The 22,533-nt window shown below is 41.6% G+C and overlaps 1 protein-coding gene across 1 annotated transcript; it reads right to left on the reverse strand.

The window, feature by feature from the left end:
* Window positions 1-12,696: 12,696 nt before the first annotated feature.
* LOC134489708 (G-protein coupled receptor 54-like) lies at window positions 12,697-21,764 on the reverse strand. The gene is made up of 5 exons (XM_063292540.1): window positions 20,716-21,764; window positions 18,250-18,374; window positions 17,790-17,925; window positions 14,905-15,143; window positions 12,697-13,438 (listed from the first exon to the last, which is right to left on the reverse strand). The coding sequence occupies exons 1-5, from the start codon at window positions 21,014-21,016 to the stop codon at window positions 13,079-13,081; spliced, it is 1,161 nt and encodes a 386-aa protein (XP_063148610.1). The 5' UTR covers window positions 21,017-21,764; the 3' UTR covers window positions 12,697-13,078.
* Between the last annotated feature and the right edge of the window lie 769 nt (window positions 21,765-22,533).

Raw genomic sequence — 22,533 nt, forward strand, 5'->3', positions numbered from 1 at the left:
ACGATGGGGAAATGTCTCTTGCTAAGAATTTAGAAACAGAAGCTGCTACACTTGAAAGCCACATTTCTAGCTCTGTAATTTGTTGCCAGTGGAAGTAATCCTGTAAGACAAGAGAGTCACCCGATAATTTCATGCCATCGGCCCTACAGTGTATCTGTTCTTCCCCACAACACTTTCCAGCCCGTCAGCCTTGATCTTCGTGAACGTATCAATCCTGCTAGATCTAGTAGTTCTTAGTACAATCAAAATGTGTAATCAGCGTTCAGCAAAGGAAGTTTCTTGGAACTAGCACTCAAGCACGGCTAGAAGGGCACAACAATATACAATGCATACCATGCAGTAGGAAAGTGGATTCCTGTTGAGTGCGAGGGGGAAAAAACACTCCACCTAGACCCCAACAGCCTCCCAATACTGGGATAAGGCTTTAATGGCAGTGCAGTCCAGGGTAACAAGGGATGATCTCCCCAGTGGCTCATGGAAATGTTGGAGAACAGTAGGCAGAGAACTGAATGCTGTGATTTGTGATAAGGGCACAGCCACCAGGCCAATCTTTCCTTCCTCACGATCTTCAACTGAAACTGCCCAAAGAGCAGAACCATTGAATGTGGGAATTCTTGGAATCTGAAGGAAAAAGGGGAGGTTTTTGAGACATGATAGATGAAGAGCAGACAGACATTTCGGTCTTATCTCTTAAGCAAGGTATCAGTCCATCCATTAGGGATTCTATGAGAAAAAGGGTGAAGCAGCTCAGAGAGACCCTGTCCTCATACACCCATTAATAAATGAGGGTTGGAATATGTTCATCTAATTTCCAAGATTCTGTAAATTAGCCCCTTTTTCTTGGCATGACATCTGATTAATGAGACTTTGACGCATCTTGTTTCCTTGGCCGTGCACTGCTGTAGGGGCTTGATGCACTGTGAACCAATACCTCCAACACTCACAGATGGTCCAGGAGATACCATGGGGGTCTAAGAGGACTAGGAGAAACGTACTATCCCTATCCAGGTCCTGACAAAAGCCAACCGCTTCCATGCCCAGGGTTAAATCCTGACTGGTACAGATTAATCTGCTTTTTCCTGGTCATTCTATAACTGGCTCCCACCCCCACTGTCTCAGTAACCTCCTGTAAAAAGGAAACGTTACAGACTGTATGATAGTGATCAAGAATAGTTGTATCCAAAGAGGACCTCTTGAGGGAGGGTTGCACTGTGTCCTCTTATAAGGCTGCCAGCACCAACCCCTACTGGAGTGAGGCATGGACAACCTCCTGGATCCAGCTTGTCATGCTCCGTCCAGCCGTACATGAATCAGGAAGGGCATGTGTCTAGCTGACGAGGACATACCAGAAATCACTCTGTCCACTTACTGGAATCTATGGACCAAAAGGAGGTCCAGCTAAAACTATTACTTAAGTGTGGCATAGACTTCTTTCATGTTTCTTAGGTTGCTGTTAATAGAAAATTACATTTTCCTAAATCTCCTGTTCAAAAGTTTGTTGCAAATAAATAAATTCTTCAGTTCAATCCCTCCAGTTAAAAGGAGGAAGTCCTTGTTTGAGGGTCTGGAGGGCTGCTGCTGGTCAGACCAGAGTGCCCTCAATGTAGGGTTAAATGCACAGTCTTAGCTATCTGCAGGTTTCAATTCGCTCCACATTGTGAACATTTGCTTGCTTGTTTATTTAACTGTACTTATAATCTGCCCCAGTTCCAAAGGATTCTGCATAACAATAAGAAAAACAAAAACAAATGAAAGAAAAAACACACAAATCCAATCCCAAACCCTCAGTCAATCAGCTGGAGCCAAAGGCTCAGTAAAATAAAACAGGTTACATAATTAGCAGAATGTCAACAAAATGGGAACTGCAGATAGTTCTGGGAAGAGAATATTCCCCACAGTGCGAACAACCACAGAAAAGTCTATTGTCCCAACCCCATGTATCTTGCAAGGAAGGGAGTCTCTCCATGGGCATTCTGTACATCACTTATTTTCAACCTCAGCAATTTTAAGATGTGTGGACTTCAATGTCAAATGTGTGGAATTGAAGTCCACACGTCTTAAAGTTGTTGAGGTTGAGGAACCCTGCTGTAGATGACCAGACCAGATGGGCAGATTCAATTCAGACAAGTCATTGCCTGACCTGATACAGCCTGGTGCTGCACTGCAAAAGGCTGTAAAAGTAATTACCAACACTATGAATTGAGTCTGGAAACCTCTTGGCAACCAATGCTGTGTCTTTAATTTAAATGTTATTCTAAATTGACAGGGTTATCCTATCAGCAGTCTTGCCACTGCATTTTGTACTGCCTGCAGTTTCTGGGTTATCTTCAAATATAGCCTCACATAGAACAAGTTGCAGTAGGCCACTAGGACATTTTGTTCTATCACAATGTTTAAAATTCAGGATGTTTCACATGCAGAAGAATTCTAAAGCTCAGGCTTGTCTAACTTGAGAGTCTCTAGCAGGAACATCCACAAGGGGTTCAACAACATCAAAATAGCAGGCATGACCAGGTGATCGAAGCCCACCCTTTTTAGTCTGCATCCAATGCATCTGACACATTAAAAATGGGTGGGGCTTCAATAACCTCAGTTGCACCTGCCATTTGATGTCATTGACCACTCCCTGTGGATGCTCCTGCTATCCAGATGTGTTGAATTAAATCTTATCACTGAGCATGGCCAGATCCTACATATCCTGAGGGTATTGGGTTGGGGAAGGATGAGGTGGCCCTTATTTTTTTATTTTTTAAAGCAAATGCCTGCAAAGCTATCTTATGATCATATTATGAAGCCAACTTCCTGATCTTCTAGATGTTTTGGAACTTCAGCTCACAGAATTCCGTTATGATGGCCAAAGATTATACTTTTTAAGCATTCAAGGAGTTGAAATTCCATCATACCTGGTAGGCACTACAGAGACAAGGCTGTTATACAGCAATAGTCCATCCATCTATTGTTTTGTTCTATTTTAGCTATCCCCACTATCTAGAACAAGATCGAATAGTCAAGGTGGGGCATCAGAATCCTAAGAATGGATCAAATCAAATGCAAATATTTGTGAAGAATAAAATTTGATGGAATGATCTTGCTATGTGTCATGATCGCCATTGCAATGTTTGCGACATCGCAACGGCTCGCATGACAAAGCTCAGAGGCTTGTCAATGACTGAAGAGGGACGGGCGATAAACAAGACAAAGAAGATAATGGGTTTAGGAGATCTACAAGCTCTCATCGCCCGGTAATCGATCATTAACACCAGTATCAAGGAAATGATCAGGGCGAGGTTCGGAAGGGCGCGTCCGGGTGCTTTCGAGGAATTCCGAAGCCTAATCGCCCGGTAATGGTCCATTACTCCGCAAAAGGATAAACGGGGCAATGCCCGAGGCGAATGGGGCTGGACGACCTCTCATCTATCAAGTATTGATGGCCTGTCACTCCGGAGAACTCGTGGGGCACACCCGGGGAGTGTGGGGGTGGAGCGCTGTTTGGCGTGAGACTATTTAATTCAACTTTTGGCGCGCTTCCCTCACTCTCAGCTTTCCACTGGTGTGCATTCTATTCTGAATAAAAGTCAGAACTTAAACTTGCTTTAGAGTTTGAGTCTTTTATTTAGTCTTAGGCACTCCTCACACCATGTTGCACTGAAGGCAGAAGATATATATGTACAGGTAGATATAACACATACTAGTTACAAGACACACTATTAAACTAAGATGTCCTGTTCAGTACCTGAGAAATGATAGACAAGTTAGACAGATGGTAAAGGCCTCAGCAACTGCAAGTTAGTGATAAAAGCGTTTAGTATACCACTTACCTACTAGTACCAAAGTTTGAATGGCTTTCCCAAGGAGTTGCAATCATGCAGCTTAGAACTGGTGAACTGTTGATATCTGCACACTTAGTGAGTACTCTACTAGTACTCCATGTGTACTAGATTCTACATGATACAGGCAATTGGTGCCTTACTGTTCTATGGCCCTCTACTCAATGGTATGTTTTGTGGCACAGTTATTCTGCAATAAGAACACTTGCATTGGCGCTCCCAATAATCCATTCACATACTGATGTGCATGTGCAATAGTAGCAGCAGTAAGTCTATTTCTTATGTGCTTCTAACTAAAAGCAGTATAGACAAAATAAAATAAAAATTGAAACAATAATACAACATACTATTACAATATAATATCAGGAGCCTTTCAGCTAAAAGGTCCATAACATATAATAATAATCTCTATGCATTTAAAATGACAGGTAAGAATGTATTTATAAGGACTCTCAGATAAAATGCATCTGTAGCCTTTTTTAGTGATCTTATGTGTAACTTATTTATTGATCAAATTTATCACAGCCCATCTCCCACAAGGGACTCTGGGCAGTTTACAGTAAAACATAAATAAGAGAAATATAAAACTATAAAATACTATAATACATAATAAAATAAATGTAACAGGAACCCGATGGCTAAAACTTAGTCTTTTTTTTTCCTGGATCCAGCTGGGTTCAACCCCTGTTCTCTGCTTTCTTAAATTATCTCCAAAGGGTGTAAGAATCATAAGGGACTGTTTCAGCCACACAAATTGCTTTTTAATAATCTAAAAATTAAAAGAGAAATGGACAGAAAATGGAGAATGAGAGAGAGACAATTAGGAACAGCTGAAATAGCACAAGCAGGTAGCAAGAACAAGGTGGAAAACAGCTCTGGAAGGGAATTTCAGCTAGCAAAGTAGGTTGGAAAGAATAACAGGTACGTTAGTAATCAGAAGACGATGAAAGAAAATTGTCTCACTGTTCAACTGGAAAGTGAAACATGAATGGAAAATACTGAAAAGGGGTAAAATTGTTCAATTCTGGCATTAATTCAGCCTTTCTGGAGTGCAGAAAGTGACTGACTGATTACAAAACTGTGTAAAAGAAAAGTGACGCATGAACCATGGAGATAGAAAAAGGACTTCAAAGAATATCTGATTTAAATTAAATATATTGTTATATATCAAATCATGTCCACCTGACCTGGAGCTGTGTATAAGCTTGGGGAAAATGTATAAATGTTCCAAATTCTTGTGATAATTTCAGTTTCCTGTAATCTCTTTGAGGAATTGGCACCAGTGTTGATGCCAGAACTTCAGCCATGGCACCACCACAGATCCCTCTTGAAGGATCGGGAGCTAGCAGTTGAGGAATTACGGGCAAGCTGGTAAATTGCTTTTATTGTAGTAAAAGTAGATCAGCTCCTGCAGGATCTAGCAGCAAATCTTTCTCCTACCCTTACATGGTAAAGGACTGCTCGCCTTCCATTTTTCAACCTTTGGATGTGGTGGGCCCCTGCAACATGTTTTGAAAACAGTCCTGATTGGCTTCAGTTGCTCTGCTTTTGCTCCTGACAGCTGAAAATGTTCCTTGGTGGCCAAAGGCTCCTTGTTAAAAACATCTGACAATAGTTTCTTTTGGTTGCAGGAGCTGCATGGAAAGATATGCAGGGAAAGAGAATGCCTCAAATTCTGGAAAGGACTGTAAAATACAAAATTAGAAGCATTAGCCTGTACAATGAAGGGATGAGTAGGATATGGATGACAAATAAAGAGCTAGGAAGTGAATGCTTGTTTGAGTTGAAGAAAGGCTTGTTTGGTGTTGAAATCCCAGGTGGAGCAAAATTAGAAATAAATGTATGTTAAAAATTGGCAAAGCCCAGAAAAAACTTTATACCCCTTTGACAATAAGGAGAAACTCCCAAGACAGAATGTTTTACAGTTGAGCTGGATCCATCTAAATTCCTTTCAAAATAATGTATATATCCCCCAAACTCCTACACAGGCAGATCGAAGTAATTCACTCTACCTTAGTGTAAAGACTGTTATGAAGGGGTTGAAGAACTGCTTGAACCTGATGGGTGAGCAGAACAGGATCCTCAATCAGCAAATCACAATCAAAAGTTTGTAAAAAATCACAGAATGCATGATTTATAAATCTTTGAAAAATTGAACACCTACAGGAGAATCTGAATGGCAAATGTAAACTTCTCATAACAAGAATCAAAGGGAGCAAAATATTCATGACCATCTTTTATGAAATCAAATTGTAAACCCGTCTGAGATCCAATTTGTTTTAAGCAAAAGCCTTCTGCAGCCATTCCAAGAGCTTAGAAATGAATACTTCATCTAATAGTCCCTCTTTGAACTGGTCAATTAAGACTTCATTCCAGTCCCCATCCTCAGCTTATAACTGAAAGTCAGGAGTACATCCTGCACTGAGCATTTACTCTGTTAGAGGAAACAGATTTCATAATAGGTGATTATTTGATTTACCACATCTTCTATGTTAGCCCTCAAAGGTGTCATAAAATTGGCAGTGGCCTAAGTCCAGGCTGTTCTGCAAGAGAAGCTCTTGTTCCTTTTTTGCCCATTGCTAGTGATAAATCTTGTGTCCAAAACGTTTTTGCCCAATGGCAGATTAATTTGCACAGGCAGTTTCTGCAAACTTTTATTAATCAATAACTCAATTACGTGAATGTTGTATAGATATATTGCATAGAAAGAATTCAAAATAAGCAGGTGTGGGGAAAAGACCGAGACAGTTGAAATAAGTGGCTGAAACTGACTGGTAGGCAAAAAAAGTTTGGTGGGAAAAGGAACTTAGAGACAAGGGAGACAGCCAGTGTTGCAACTCTGTGTGTTAGTAGACCAATACATCCTACACAAGACTGATCCATGGGAAACTCCTTTGGTGTTAGAGAGATGTATAAATTACACTGACCAAAGAAGGTAGCAGATTTGATTCCTATCGTATTTGTCAGTTAGAGAGACAGGTGTTCAGGTTAGAAAGCTTTAGACATTCAGAAAGTGAGCTGATTCTGATGCCTTTCAGTGAAAAAGAGCTCTTGCTCTAAAATAGGCACGGTATCTGAATTTTTAAACTGCTAGTGTATTCTCTAGAGGGACGCGGTGGCGCTGCGGGTTAAACCGCTGAGCTGCCGATCGGAAGGTCGGCGGTTCGAAACCGCGCAGCGGGGTGAGCTCCCGTTGCTCGTCCCAGCTCCTGCTCACCTAGCAGTTCGAAAACATGCAAATGTGAGTAGATCAATAGGTACCGCTTCGGCGGGAAGGTAACGGCGTTCCGAGTCGTCATGCTGGCCACATGACCTGGAAGTGTCTATGACAACGCCGGCTCCAAGGCTTAGAAACGGAGATGAGCACCGCCCCCTAGAGTCGGACACGACTGGACTTTACGTCAAGGGAAACCTTTACCTTTACTAGTGTATTCTCTCAGTGTACTGTGGTTCTTTAAATTTGTTTTGGGGTTGCTGTACTCAACAAATGTATTCTCTGCTGTTTCAAAGAAAAGCTGGTCCTTCAGGCTCATTGGAATGAATGGGTATTGCTGTGGATTCATTGTGAGTTCTGAACCCATGGATTGCTGGTAGTATTCTTTTGCATGATTCAGAAGTGATTTGGAAGGAGTGGTTCAAAAATAGTAAATAACAAAGGAAAATCTTCCACAAGGTAATATTCCAACTTTAACCCTTTGCACTTCCCAGTTTGCTTTCAGGAGTGTTTCTCTTGCTACTGAAGCTTGGTGTCCAACCAAATGCTACTGTATTTGCCAAGGCCCACTACCTCAACTCACCCCACTCTATCCCATCCCCATAGAAGTATTTTCCACTTGGTTTTCATCTCTACCACATACATTTGTGCCCTCAGCTCCCTAATGGCTGGGATGTTTTCAATGGTTTCAGGAACACCAGTTGGATTGTGACCTTGACAAAATGATAATTGCCTTCACTTCTGAAATGATGAGGCTTCCTGCTGTAGGAAAGCATGTTCATGATTGGTTTCAATAATGGTCAATATGGCTTTTCAGTTTCACGGGACTTCCTGGCCTAGTTTCCTAGTCACCTGAAGAGATAGGCCATATTCTTGGTCCTTGTCCACTGCTGGTAGCCTTAGTAACTGTAGAATCCAGCAGTCATGTTGGCTAATGGCAGCTCATCTGCCCTGCCAGTGATAGAGGTGGATAATTTAATGAAAGGCGAACTACTGTGAGATCAGGAGATACACCATTTCAGAGCTCAGTAGGAGGAAGAGGGCAGACGTCTGCAATTCATAGCAAGGTTTAGTTTTGTTCTTAAATGTATTGAAACTGGGGAAGAATAAGGAGATGTAGATTTTAAGTATATTTGTCAGGTTCCCCCCCCCCCTTATATTCATAATAGCCTCACATATTGGTGCTCCTGAAGAATGATCACAAGTGGCTTATACAAGAGAAAACTTGGCCCTCATCATGGTGCCTCCTGTTCTGTTGTTCAGTTCTATGACTTTGATCAAGGAGAGCCACATATAGGAACAGTATAATGTGCCCTCCCCCAAAGATACAGAATGAGAGGGAGACACGTGACTTCTTAAAACAAGTGAGAGCCGGTGTGGTGCAGTAGAAGAGTATCCATCTCTTAGCTTAACCTGCTTTGTAGGGCTGTTGTGAGAATAACATAGTACAGCAGCAGAAAGTCTGGCAAACCTCAGAGCTAAAACAGCTGAATTTCTTTCTGCTTTTTTGCCACCTACTTAGCCAGGGCTTAGTGGTCTGGAGAAGAGTTTTTCCTATTTTCATCTTTGACCCTGGGGGAGTAGGGCAGATTTGCAGGTAGAAAAGCTGCAGTTTTTTCCTTGTTTTGTGATTTGTGATTTGTTTTGTATGCACATTTGGGAATATCCGAACATCTTTTTTTAAAGCATGCATTCCTGAAGAAACAATTATGAAGGCACAGTAATGGCACCTAAGGGGTATAATCTTGAGAGATGGGCTGACTCTTCCATAAAGAAATGTGGTGTATGTGTCTGATCAGTTATCAGGCCAATACAGACACTCTTTTGTTTTCTTCTTCTGTTCTGCCTTCCCCTTAGTATCTATGGTGCACTTTACTGATAGTGTGCACTTAGTGAGCTTCAGTGTTCCTGAATAGGGCAGCAAGACTGCTGACTACTATTAGCAAGAAGAATGTTTTGATGTGAGACTGGTGTGTGGACAGGAAAGGATTATTGAAACTCTGGAGATTTCTTTCACAGAGCCATCAAATATCTCTTTTATGATCTTAGCTTTATAAAAATAGTGCCATAAATATTAATGTTGCACTTTTCTTCATGGCCAGGGCTATTCATTGATTAAATATGCCTGTGATCTTGTACTGTTGCTCAGTTACTTTATATATGCCTATATATGTTGTAATTGTTTTTACATGGTGCATATTGTATATTGTAATTTTATTGTATATTTATTGTTTTATTGATTTTCTTCTGGTAAACCGCCAGAGTCCCTTGGGTGAGAGATGGGCAGTGACAAATTTGATAGACATAGATAGATAGATAGATAGATAGATAGATAGATAGATAGATAGATAGATAGATAGATAGATAGATAGATTCTTGCCACCCCATTAGAGTTAGTTCTAGGGGAACTCCACTTCAGCAAGAGCAGAAAACCTATTCCTTTGGTCAGCAGACCAGACACAACAGTTGAAAGAGCCATCTTTGTGCCTTTGAGTTCTTTATTAGAAAAAAATTACATGTGAATGGTCTAGATTAGTGCGGTCCTAGGAAGTGTGGTCTTCAAGTGTGGTCCTAGGAAGTACCGGCAAGGAGGGGAATAAACAATACACATAGGCTATATGAGAGTAGAAATAAGCTGTTTTTGTGCAATTCCTAGGGAAAGAAGCAAGGCAGATACACTGTATGTGGTCAAGAGCAAGGCTATTGTTTTTCTAAATCAAGCATTGTTTGTTCCTAATACGATATGCAGGAAGTTGATGTCTGTAACCAATTTGTTAAAATGCTTGCTGCAAACATTTGTCTTCTCTTTTAAGGGAACACCCTGTAGCACAGAACTAAATAAAGCAACTCGGCAGCTGCTGGGGGATTTTTGGGGTTAGCAAATTCCCCTACACTCTCAGCCATGTAAATGACAGCGATACCAAGCTGAATATGGGAAGGTTGGAAGGCATCTTGCAAAGAACTGAAGATCAACTCAAGAATAGTCTGGCATGCCTAAACTTGAACTCTAGCCAAGTACGACTTCCCTGGTATATGGCCCGTTATTGCCTTGATTATTCCTTCAGTGTTTCATCTTTACTCTCTCAGTCTCAATGGGGACTGATCTGGCTTTTGATTTCTGGACTGTCTTACTGAATATTTTTGTAGGTAGCTGATACTAGACCTTGGACTATGTAGCTACATTTTTGCTGCTTCCCATTCCTAAACCACCCAGAGTCACTCTTTGAGTGAGATGGGCAGTGATGAAATTTGAAATATAAATAAATAACTCTGACCCCTGGTACCAAACTAAAAGAAAATACAAGCCTGCTTTTGAAGTGACATGAACAATACAACCCATTTTGATTCCATAGCACAGTGCTATAAATGCTTGAGTATCAAATTGTGGCATAAGACACAGCCAGAGGGCTGTGTTAATGGGCATTCTTCCAGTCCTTGAATCAGCGGAAAAGCATCCTGACATAGGTTGCTCTGCCTTGATGGCAATTTTATTCTCCAGTAATGAGGTCAGCAAGTGTGATTTAATGCAGGACTAGTTAAGGAAAGGGATGCGGTGGCGCTGCGGGTTAAACCGCTGAGCTGCTGAGCTTGCCGATCGGAAGGTCAGCGGTTCGAATCCGCGTGACGGGGTGAGCTCCCATTGCTAGTCCCAGCTCCTGCCAACCTAGCAGTTCAAAAACATGCAAATGTGAGTAGATTAATAGGTACCGCTTCGGCGGGCAGATAACGGTGTTCCGTGTAGTCATGCTGGCCACATGACCACGGAAGTGTCTACGGACAAACGCCGGCTCTTCGGCTTTGAAACGGAGTTCAAAGGAGATGAGCACCGCCCCCTAGAGTCGGACACGACTGGACTTAATGTCAAGGGAAACCTTTACCTTTACCTAGTTAAGGAAAGCAATAGGTGAATTCCTCTGACTTTGTCCCATTCACCCCACCATCAGTCCATAGGAAAACATCTACCAATCACTCTCCTTAATGGGGGCTGGGGCTGGAGAGTTGAAGAGAGGAGAAGAATTTAGCTAGAAGTTTAGACCAGCAAGTTTAGCCATCTGTCAAAACTTGCTCTGGTTTTGCATGGCTGCATTAAAAAAAAGTCCAACTATCAGAGTAGCGCTATTCTGGAATAGTGCTAAACCCATGTTTAAAAGAGAATAAAGAAGATCACATAAGGAAGGGAGGTTGGTTAAAGAGGTTAGAGGATTCTTTACTGATAGCTTCATCTTTCCTGTGCCAAGACCGCTGATCTGCTGGGTGGATGGGTCTGCCTAGTAAATGTTACATAAATGAAAAAAGCCTTGCCCATTATCTAAAATAATCAGATACAATAATTCATCTGTGTATGGCAGCTGTAAGCAATCACACAGAAAAAGACATTTATAAGTTGTTGAAAAATCCAGGTGACTCCATCATGAAGGCTACAGTACATCTTCCTTTCCTCTACATTTATTACCATGTCCGCAAGAATGTGGGGCTACCATCCTGCTAACTCATTCTTGGAAATAAGTCTCTGTGAATAGAGCAGGAAGGGATTGAATTTTGATTATTCTTACTGGGGAGGTTTGTTTTGTATTTCTCCTTTTGCCGATTGAGCAATTCCCATCAGATTGAAATGTTCTGTATTTCATAAAGCAAGGGAATCTGAAACAATTGAATGTTTGTGTATGAATACATCCTAAATGATAAACTTCAAGAAAGGGTGACCTTTAAAAACAGTCACTCAAGGAAACATAAATTCTCAACCAATAAATAGAAAAAGTGGGGAAGTGAAAATTGTCTTGCAAGTTACTATCACTTTGTTCAAAAACACAGTATGCCTAGCAAAGGGTGACTGCTGAGATCACAAAATGTGAGTCATGGGGAGGCAAGCTGAAAGGAGAGATTACTACATTGTAGATTGACGTCTGTGGAGAGGGGCAGAAATTGTTTACCCTTGTCTTCCCCACAACTACTACTTCTGTCAAGGAGCTTGCTCAAGTCACAAGTTCCAGCAACTTGAGTGGAAGTGTATACCAGTGTTTCTCAACCTCCACAACTTTAAGATGTGTGGACTTCAACTCCCAGAATTCCCCATCCAGCATGTGTGCACAGGCATACACATTCCCAAGGCACACTGCACTATAAAGAGAGTGCTGTTCCTGTTTGTTAAACACTGGTCTAACGCTGTTTCAAAGAGCAGAAAACTCTTGTTTATAAGAAGGCCGTATAACAAGTACTTCAGACAATACCTTTTGGGCATTATGTGGGAAATGCCGCTGCAGCAGCCAGGTGTGTGTTTGCCCTTACACCCCAAGAATCAGCCCCATCTCCATTCCAGACTGAGATGAGATGAGGAAGCTTGTGGTTCAGTGTAGTTAGACAGCCTAGTCAAGTGTTAGCATGTTGGTTGAATCAGGCCATCATCTTTTTTGATCACATAGTTTGTTTTGGCATTATATGTCACATGAGGAGCCCTCTGCTGCCCTGAACTCTGTTGGAGGAAAGATAGGAAATAATAATAATATGGCACTAGCAGAGTTTAAATATTAGCACTGTGTGGGTGGGTTAAATAGGGATGCATCTTAACTGCTGTTGGATGTGTCTTGAATTATCTTGATCTGTTATTTAAAAAAAAAAACTTTTGAATCTAAATAAACCTCAGGGGGAAAAAATCAGTTTCAAAAAGTTTATTTTCACATTTTACACCCAGAGACTGGATAAATCCAAGTGACCATGCCATGCACAGAACCAATATTCTAAAGATTACCATAAATACAAAACAGTAGGCTTGCTTCTGTCAGCATTGAAGCTTAATGCAGCACTGCAGGTTCCTGAAGCACTTAAAATTAAAATCCACCATGAATAGTATGGAATCCCTAGTTCTTACCATTATGGGATTTATCTGGCTTAGAGTCCAGAAAATTCTGCTTTGTGCAGGTGGTGCAGAAGTAATTACCTTCCATTTTTGCCTTAGTCAATAACCATCTTATTTTAACATGTCAGTCTGAACTTCCTTTCTTGGGAAGGAAACAAGGCAAGTTCTTCATCATCACAGAAGTTAGGTCTCTTCAGTAACAAATTTCATCTCCGCATTATGGGAGCCTGAAGGCATACCACTGTCCCGTACACGCTGGCGGAAGAAGAAGGGGAACGCCTTCTTGAAGGATTTGCGGAAACTGTCTCCCATGAAGGCATAAACAATCGGGTTGAGGGAAGAGTTAGCGTAAGACATGCAGTTAGCCCATGTCTTAATCTTATAGGTCTCATAGTTCACCTGGAAATGGAGATAGAAGCCCTGAAAAAGCAGGTAGAACTGGATAGGACCCCAGCAAATGGCAAAAAGGAGTACGATCACTACAACCATCTTGGAAATCTTAGCTCGCATGGCAGCTGAGCGCTCAGAGAGATGTTGCACTTGCTGGAAATGAACAGAAAACACATGAACAATGTTTATGGAGAGCATGCTAGTTGAGCAACAAGAGCAACAGCCTGTTTAGCAGGAAAAACAGCCTACTGGTTTCAGATTCAGGAGGAACACAACTGCAATTTGAGACAGTCATAAAAGTGGGTACCTAGTGAAAAAAATAGCAAACTGTGAATCTCAGCTTTCATCTTTAAAAAAGAAAATATCCCAAGTTTCTGGAAGATGTATCTTGGAGAGGGGTTCACTAATGAATAATGGGAGGCAAGTGGTGGAATCTCAGTGAAATGCAAGGGGCCCAGCAGGCCTTTTAGGGATACTTCAATACTTCTGCACGTGTCAGGGTATGGTCCATCAGGTCAACGCAGACGCCTGGCGATGCAGGAACAAGTCTATGTAGTCTCACAACAACATTTTTGGAAGTGGCTTGCCAGTACCTTTTTGTTAGGGCTGACAGAGAGTGACTGGCCCAGAGTCACCCAGCTGGCTTTTGTGACTCTAAAGCAGGACTAAAATTCATGGTCTCCTGGCTTATAATCCAGCATCTCTAACCTCTACACCAACCTGGCTACCTTTTTTTTTTCGGGGGTGGGGGGAATTATTTGTTGGACTCTACATTGACAATCCCTCTACTAGTTAGTCATCTTACATTCTTCCTTTCTTCCATTTCCCCACTCATTACAAAATAATGACAATAGTAATTTCTTGGGGGAAAATGACTGGGAATAATACAAAGTAAGCATACCTTAATTTTTTTGACTGCATAATTGGCAGGCAATGTGAAAAAATTCAGAACACATAGGAATTCCATTTTTTGGCAAAGGATATTATATAAACAGTTGAAGATGACAAAATGAGAATTGATGAACCCAAACTTTGTATGCAAGTCCAAAGAACCTTATACATTTTCAAATAAGGCTTCAGAAATATAGGAACGTACAAAACTATGCATGTTTTGCCAGGTATTTTAAATATAAAATTGTATAAGAAAGATAAATGTTATATTCGATTCAATATTATTTTATTATTAATTAAAATCAATATATTTGTTATTATAAATGAACACCAAATAGTAAAGCATGATTTATTATGCATTTATAAGCCACAACAAATCTGTTTAGGATTCCTCAAGCTCCTAGATGACTTTAAGGTTAATTATGCTGAAAGTAGCTTAATTAGCGTATTATACTGTATAAACAAAGAAAGTGATTTTAACCCTCACCAAACCATATTACACCCTTTGGCAACTGCATGAAATTTATTCTGGCTATACCTAAGCAATGTATGGGAGAGAACAGGTTCTTAACTTTTCTTTCAGTTGTTGTTGTTTTTTTACATTTGATATCGTTTGCTTAAATTACCTGAACTGAGACTTCATTTTTGTGCATGCAGAAGACTGCAGGATCTATACAAATCTAACAATAGAAGCATAGTGACCTGCAAGTTTCTCCCCGCTCTCCTACCTGGTAATCATGGTCCACTGGTTCAACTGCAGGACGTCCAATGCGTTTGAGCATGATGGAGTAGCAGAAGCAAATAGTGAGCAGAGGCAGTAGATAAACACCCAGGAAAGTGTAGAGGATAAAACTACGCTCCTGGCTCTTGCTTGTGAAAGCTTCAATGCAGTAGGTTCGTAAACCGTACCAGTAGCCATTTTCAGTACGATGATACATAGCCATGGGTAATGAGAGAATGAAGGAACCTGGAGGTCAAGGAGACAGAACGCAGAGTCCTTTGAAGTAATGAGGCTTTGAATATTAGAATAGTCATCCCAGAAGCTATGCATTCTTGCTTAATGCATCTTCTCACCTACCATAGTTTGAAATAGGCTTTCTTGAGCTCTGTAAAATTCTAATTATCTCGTAACTAACAAGTGATTCATGTCTATATCCCACAAAACATATGAAGATCAAACTATAGATTATATTTTCTCTTGCATAATAAAGCTGGGCACTTATAATCTGATTTCAATAGGTATTTTTTATCAGCTCTGCATCTGCAAATCAAATTATATTTTTCTCACAATAACACACCTCTGCAAGTCTATTTTGTAACTCTCCTTGTATGTGCAAAGGCAGAGAATGGGGACTCTTGTGCAAGCTCTGCCTTGCCTCCTTGACCATTCCTGATGTCCATCACATAGTGATTGACTGCAGAGGAAGATCACCTCTATCCATGAAGACTTTTCCCAAGATTCTGGGAGAGAGAGTCGCTCTTTGAGTGAGATGGGCAGTGACTAAATTTTTATATATATATATATATATATATATAAACATAAACATAAACATAAACATATATATATATAAACATAAATATGTATGTATGTATATAAATTTTCCGATCCTGTTTTTCCAGTGTGTTAAAATGTTCGGTGAGCATTTAGAAAACAAGCTCTCCAGGGAGTTGAGGAAAACCAGGGCAAGGATCCTATCTCTTGGGAAGAACAGTGGATGGACGGATGGATGGATGGATGAGTATGGATGCTGATTTACTAATAGAGGTAAAAACTAGTCCCTGCAGTTTTCTTGATAAGATTTAAGAAGTAGTTTGCCATTACCATTTTCCTAGGGCTAAGAGAGAGACTGGCCGAAGGTCACCCAGCTAGCTTTGTGCCCAAGGTGGGACTGGAACTCACGGTCTCCCAGTTTCTGGCCTGGTGCCTTAACCACTACACCAAACTGGCTCTCATATAATATATAATAGAGGTAAGGAAAAATATTTTTGAAAGTGGTGTTCAAAGTATTTATAAACCTAGACCAGAGACAGAGGGATCAAAAGAGAAGAAACTGAAATATGACCAAGTTCAATAATCTGTCTTTTAGAATGTATAGTTTTGTAACGAGAGTTGACAATTTGAAGTTTAAACAATCCGAAGATAATGGTTATCAAAGATTATTTTCAAGCTTGCTTTTATCTGCAAGTTCAAGCAAACTCTACTACTACAAGGTCAATGTTGAGAAGCATAAAACACTTCAAGACTAGAACATTTGTCTTTATCCCAATTTTTCTTTTTATTTTTTCCTCCATCAGATAATTAGTAGTCAGTAGTCTATTATACCTTGTTATTTAAAATGTAACTACAGTAGTTTTATTCAAATAAATAACCTGAAGACAGAAATAGCCTGCAAAAAGTTACTAAAATATGGCAAGAAATAACTAGCTTTACATTTTTCAAATGAATTTAAAAAATAAGCTGTATTTTTTGGAGCAAAGTAAAAAGAGTACAAATGCAACAGTAAAACCTTTATTTTGGAGCACAGGGAAAACCATTCAGCAAAGAAACAGAATAAAAACTCAACTGCTGCATGATCATCCATGCAACAATGTCCACCTTGTCATTTGCAGAAATCAAAGGCAAAGCTGAGTGAAAATGGTCATCAAGGAGCAATAAAAGAAAACCAAATGAAGCCTAATGTTCATATTGCATGAGTGAGGCAGATCATCAAATCTTTCCAGACTTTTTAATGTGAGCCAAAACAGAGTCTTCCCAACCCAAGAGATATTAATTGATCAGACAAATTCTAGAAAGAAGGAATGCTAAGCAGTGCAGGGAGGACTGGGTAGGCTGATTAGCCATGAAATACTGGTTGACTGTTGGAAGGGAAAGGTAAATGGTGACAGAATCCTTCTCCTGGATGACAGTATTCCATGCTGTAATATATTGTTACAGAAGTCACTTGTCAATCTACAGCAGGGTTCCCCAAAGTGGTCAATATTGACCCCCAAGGGTTGATGGGACTATCCAAGGGATGTTATTGTTGTTATTCCTAGTACTGCTAAAGTAGTATTTATTAAATTATTTTATATAATAAATGTTTGGGGGTCAATGAACAATCTGAAATTTCATGAAGGGGTTGATGAACTGAAGAGTTTGGGGACCCTTGATCTACAGGAAATGTAGTAGGCAGGTCAGGGGAAGATATGTCCTGGATTCTGACATCAACTTAACAAGAGAGAACTTTGGTCGTTGATGATGATGATGATTTATTAAATTTATATGCAGCCCGACTCCCAGTGACACTGGAAGATAAATGGCCTGAGCTGAAATAATGGGTTCAAAAGTTAGGACACTTGAGTCATCTTCATTTTTATTCATTCTGCTTATTTTATACACATGCATATTTTAAAGTAATTGTCACGTCCTTTCTCTCTGACCCCACTGCTTAATTAATTAAGCAGCTCCAGAGAGTAATCAGTATTTGATTAGGTGTCTGGTTATAAAGCTAATCCTAAGAAGATGAGCCTGGATGTGTCGGACACAGGTTTGCTCTCCCTTCCATCTCAAGCTACATAACCTTTTCTTTTTCCGGAGGTATAAATGCTTGTAGATTTTGCAAGCCCCACTCACCAATCCAAATTGCAAAGCTGACAGCCATGGCTACCTGGGGGGTTCGATAACGCAATGATTGCAGCGGGTACAGTGTAGCATAGCAGCGGTCCACACTCAGAGCCATCAGAGTAATGCAGGTGGCCTGGACGGTCACCTGGTGAGAAGACAATAGCACTTGGTGAAGACACTGACATCTAAATGCACTTTTCAGCTGTTCGTGCACCTCCTTCTCCTCTTTAAGGCAAGAACAGCACTATTCACATACACTGTGAATAGCTTATAGCCCCCACAGATCTGTAATAACTGAGAAAGGAATGGCGGGAAGATGTAAACTGCCTGAGGGTTGTCAGTCCTAGCATACAGCTATGTATATGGCACCACATAGACATTAAAATACATCCGCTTGCATAGCATCAATTGTACTTGTTGGAAGTAAAGTAAAATTATAGATAGAGGTTTTTCTACCATTCAAACTCACCTGCTGTAAATAGTTGACAAATTTGCACATAAAGTCGCCAAACACCCAGCTGGGCAGGGGATAGAGAGTGGCAGTGAAGGGCACACAGCACACTAAGAATATGATGTCAGTGGTAGCCAGATTTGCTGTGAAAGATACGAAGTTGAGGTCAGCTTTGGCATCAGGCTAGCTGAGGCAAGTAACGTCAGCCTCCTTCCCTGATTCAAGTCTTAAAGTTTCTGTCTAACTCAAAGGACTCACATTTCTCTGGCACGAAAGAGAGTAACTGCTATAGAGATCACATGTATCAGGACATCCCTCCTCCTGAGTTCCATCACTGCTGTTTCATGTTCTTCACTGGATGTTGAAATGGGGCACTTCAGTCCACCTTTTGTAGTCAACAGTGCCTTTAATATTCCAGAAGTCTGGAGTGACTTTGACAGACAGTTAAACCTGTCGAAGCTCACCTGATTCCCAGACTCAGCCCTCAACCCAGAATGATTGGTGGTAGGTGTTTTCCCACTGGCTGGAATATTTATTGAGAGGGGAGGGAAGAAAGCTGGGGTGAATCAGCCAATCTTTTTCCTTAAGTTGCCCTTTTCACAGTAAATGAGGACAAAAACACTTAGCAGAATCCATGAGTGAGCAGCAACAGGAGCAGCAAAATTTATGCCATTATAGTATTTTACCCACTGAAGGACCAGTGGACTGCACTTTAAGTGAACTGTGGGCAAGAGCCCCAAAATACTATACAGTGGTATTACGCTACTAATTCCTACAGCTGTCATTGTATGCAATACAATGCAACACAAAAGTTAGGGGAATGTTTGATGAAGTTCAGCTGAATTCAACTCCTAATTTTAGAGAATGATTACATAAATAGGGCAAATTATATATCCGAAGGTTCTGATAGTCATGGAAAGTGGACTGGAGATTAACTCTGAAAAAGGAAGCACACAGCTTTTGTCCAGACTAAATGTGCATACCTTTTTCATAGCGTAAAAATATTTATTTTTTATTTATCTATTTTTATCCTGCCTTTATTATTTTTTATAAATAACTCAAGGCAGTGAACATACCTAATATTCCTTCCCCCTCCTATTTTTCCCACAACAACAACCCTGTGAGGTGGGTTGGGCTGAGAGAGAGGGACTGGCCCAGGGTCACCCAGCCGGCTTTCATGCCTAAGGCGGGACTAGAACTCATGGTCTCATGGTTGCTAGCCCAGCACCTTAACCACTAGGCCAAACTGGCTCTATCTACATAGAGCCATGCTTAATAATGCCAGATCAGCTAGGGATATGATGCAGACTACATCACCTCTTCACATTAATATAGTTGTCCATCTATGTACCCTACCAATAGTCTAAACCAAGGATGAGGAACCTATGGCTCTCTGAGGACCACTGGACTTTTACCCCCATCAGCACCAGCCACTGTGGCAAATAGTAATGGATGCTGGGAGTTGTAGCACAGCAACACCTGGAAGGCCACAAGTTTCCCAATGAGTGAGGTGTGCCATATGATGTACCAGAGCTTGAGGGTAGGGATTTTGTTTATCTAGCCCCTCTGATCACATTGTGAATAGCTTTGGCATGTTCATCATCTTAATATGGTGAGGAAGAAATTTGTATGATAAAACCTGAAAAATGCATTGAGCAACATACTGGGTTTATATTAATTTCTGACTGGTAAACAATATATACTTTGAAGATTATTCCTTGAAACTTGTAACAAATTGTGGATTTTTACTTGACAGTTGCTGAAGAACTTAAAGAGCAACACATCACTGTAATCTGGAAATGCAGTAAGGATCAGTGAATGTATTTTTTTTAAAAAGAAAGTATTTTAACCACTTGTCTGTGAAATCACAAATGTAATCAAAGCTAGTCTTTAAAAATATTTTATTTACAACTCAGAGCAAGTGGCAAGCAACATAATTCCTATCTTCAATTATTACAAATAAATTTAATGTGCTAGAAATGGCAAGAAACTCACTATCATGTTACTTTTGCATCATAATGTTACGAGCAACTGGTGTTATCAGTGGGAACTCCTGTGGTCTTAAATGTTTGTTTAAATAATCTTGATGGAAGTTGATGGAACCGACTGGACAGAGTGAGAGCCTAGGTCTAAAACCATGATCAGGATTACAAGCTGGGGCAGAAGAACATCAAACAGAAGTGCTTGAAGAACCTTTTGGCAGGGCCACAACTGGGGGAGGCAAGCGGGGCATCTGCCCCGGGCGCCACACTGGGGGTGGGTGCCAAAATGAGCACTGGGGGGCACCAAAATGGGCATGGAATCCATGTTTGCCCCGAAGGACACAGACCCTAGCTGCGGCCCTGCCTTTTGGCCCCTCAATTTACAGTACACCAAAGAAAGTATGGTAACTGATAAAAACTCCGCTGCCTTGGAACAAGCTTGGATTCCAGGTGAGCCCTGTTACTACTGAGCGGGGCCACGGGAGATGGACGGCTCACTCACCAATGTAGAAGTTCGTGGCTGTGCGCATCTGGCGGTGTTTGCTGATGACATAGATGACAAGGGCGTTCCCCACCAGGCCCAGCAGCATGATGAGGGCGTAAAAGACCGGCACGAGCCAAGCATCGGTCAGAAACGGGGGTGAGGTCTCCTCTCCGCTGCGGTTGAAGATCCAGAACTGCATCCCAAGTTCGAAGGCGCCTGTGCTGGGCCTGGCGCTGACGGGGTCACCCTGCCAGGCTGGGGTGGGCTCGTCCAGCCAGCTGGCCCAGGTGGCCTCGGAAGGCAGACGCTCTGCAGCCATACGGAAGGGCAGCAAAGGGCTGGTGTCCGGAGGCGTCGGCCGCAGCCGAGCAGTCCTGCTTCCAAGCAATGGGTGGCTGCGAGAGTCTCAGCTTCAGCAACGTCTCTGAAAGCGAGCAGGACGAGGCGGGAAGGGGCCGAGGCACACAGCCCCCTCCTCTCTCGACAGCCAGGGAGGTTCGATCTCTTCTTAGTGGAAGGGGTGCGCGATACGTCTAGTTCCACCAGTAATGCAGCCGGCTGCCAAAAGTAGGACAGGAAGGCTGCGTCTCTTTTTACGGTTCGGGACCTGGTCAGCAAAGGCCCCCTTCCCTGCCGTTTCTGGTGCTTCCCTGCTTGCCGCCGCCACCGAAGTTAGGCTTGGAAGCGTATTTTCCAGGACCGCGGATTCTCTCCCCGCCGCCCCTGCTTGTCTCCGCTGGGATCTTGCCATGGCATCGTCCGCCCAGTCACAGCACGCCAGGACTTTTCCAAGAGGCTCTGAGGCTCCGACGGCTGAACTTAAGGAAGAGCGGCGCGAAGGGCGGCTTTAATTAGCTCCCGAGGACGCCTCCCGCAACCGAGCGCAAGCGGCGGGCGGGCGGAAGAGGTTCCTCGCTGAAGACCAGGAGGAATCAATCATCGACGGAACGCGGAGCTCGCAGGAGAAACGTCCCGCACCTCCGCGGCTGACGTAAAACTTTGGTGGACCCTGTTCTATCCCTCCTCCATGTCTTTGCACGAGGAGGGGAAAACTGGGTGGGTCAGCCAGCAAACAATAAAAATACGATAAAGAAAGACATATCCAGTTTTAACTTCCCACTGCAAACCCAGATTAGTTAAAAGTAAGCTAATGAGTAGTTTACTTATTTTCTTTTCCAACATTTGTCTTTTGAAATTTTCCAAATAAGATGAAGCACACTGCAACAAGAAATGGGGGGGGGGGAGAGTAAACATTGAGTTCACATCTGAAGAAATCCTTTTTCTCTCCTATTGGCATTCCTCCGCAATGTATGCATTCGACAGTAAATGGGGAAAAAACTTATGTGAATTATGACTTCTTCTGATCATTTTTAAGATTTTAGGAGAACACAGAAATATAAAATCTTGTAATTCAGCAGTAAATCTCTTTATTAAATGTGCTTGGAAAATAATCACATCTGAATCCCATGTCATTCATCTCAAAGGACAGTCTATACCATAATTGGTTTCTAGGCTGCTAAACTAAGTTCTGTGGCACAATCATTTCTAACATTTCCTGGTTAATTTTAAATTCAGTCAAGTGCCCTAGAAAGTGGCCATTCTTTTCCTTGTAGTGAATGTGAGAAAATTCTGTGTGTGTGTGTAAAAGATGAAGCAGAAGTAGAAGGGAAGAATAAGAAAAGCCAGAGCAAATAGATAAGAGATGTACAAGCATCATAACATTAAAAAAATTAAGATTAAATTGTTTGGTGTAGTGGTTAAGGCATCAGGCTAGAAACCGGGAGTTTCTAGTCCCGCCTTAGGCATGAAGCCAGCTGGGTGACTTTGGGCCAGTCA

The sequence above is a fragment of the Candoia aspera genome, chromosome 2 (genome assembly GCF_035149785.1).
Source record: "Candoia aspera isolate rCanAsp1 chromosome 2, rCanAsp1.hap2, whole genome shotgun sequence".
NCBI lineage: Eukaryota > Metazoa > Chordata > Lepidosauria > Squamata > Boidae > Candoia > Candoia aspera.

What these genes read in the sequence shown, in the direction of transcription:
- LOC134489708 (XM_063292540.1), bottom strand. Translation starts at nt 21,016, where the DNA reads ATGGCTGCAGAGCGTCTGCCTTCCGAGGCCACCTGGGCCAGCTGGCTG. An exon ending in TTGTCAACTATTTACAGCAG is followed by an intron (nt 17,926 to 18,249) that starts GTGAGTTTGAAT and finishes TCTTCTCACCAG; the next exon opens with GTGACCGTCCAGGCCACCTG. An exon ending in CAGCTTTGCAATTTGGATTG is followed by an intron (nt 15,144 to 17,789) that starts GTGAGTGGGGCT and finishes CTTGACCTCCAG; the next exon opens with GTTCCTTCATTCTCTCATTA.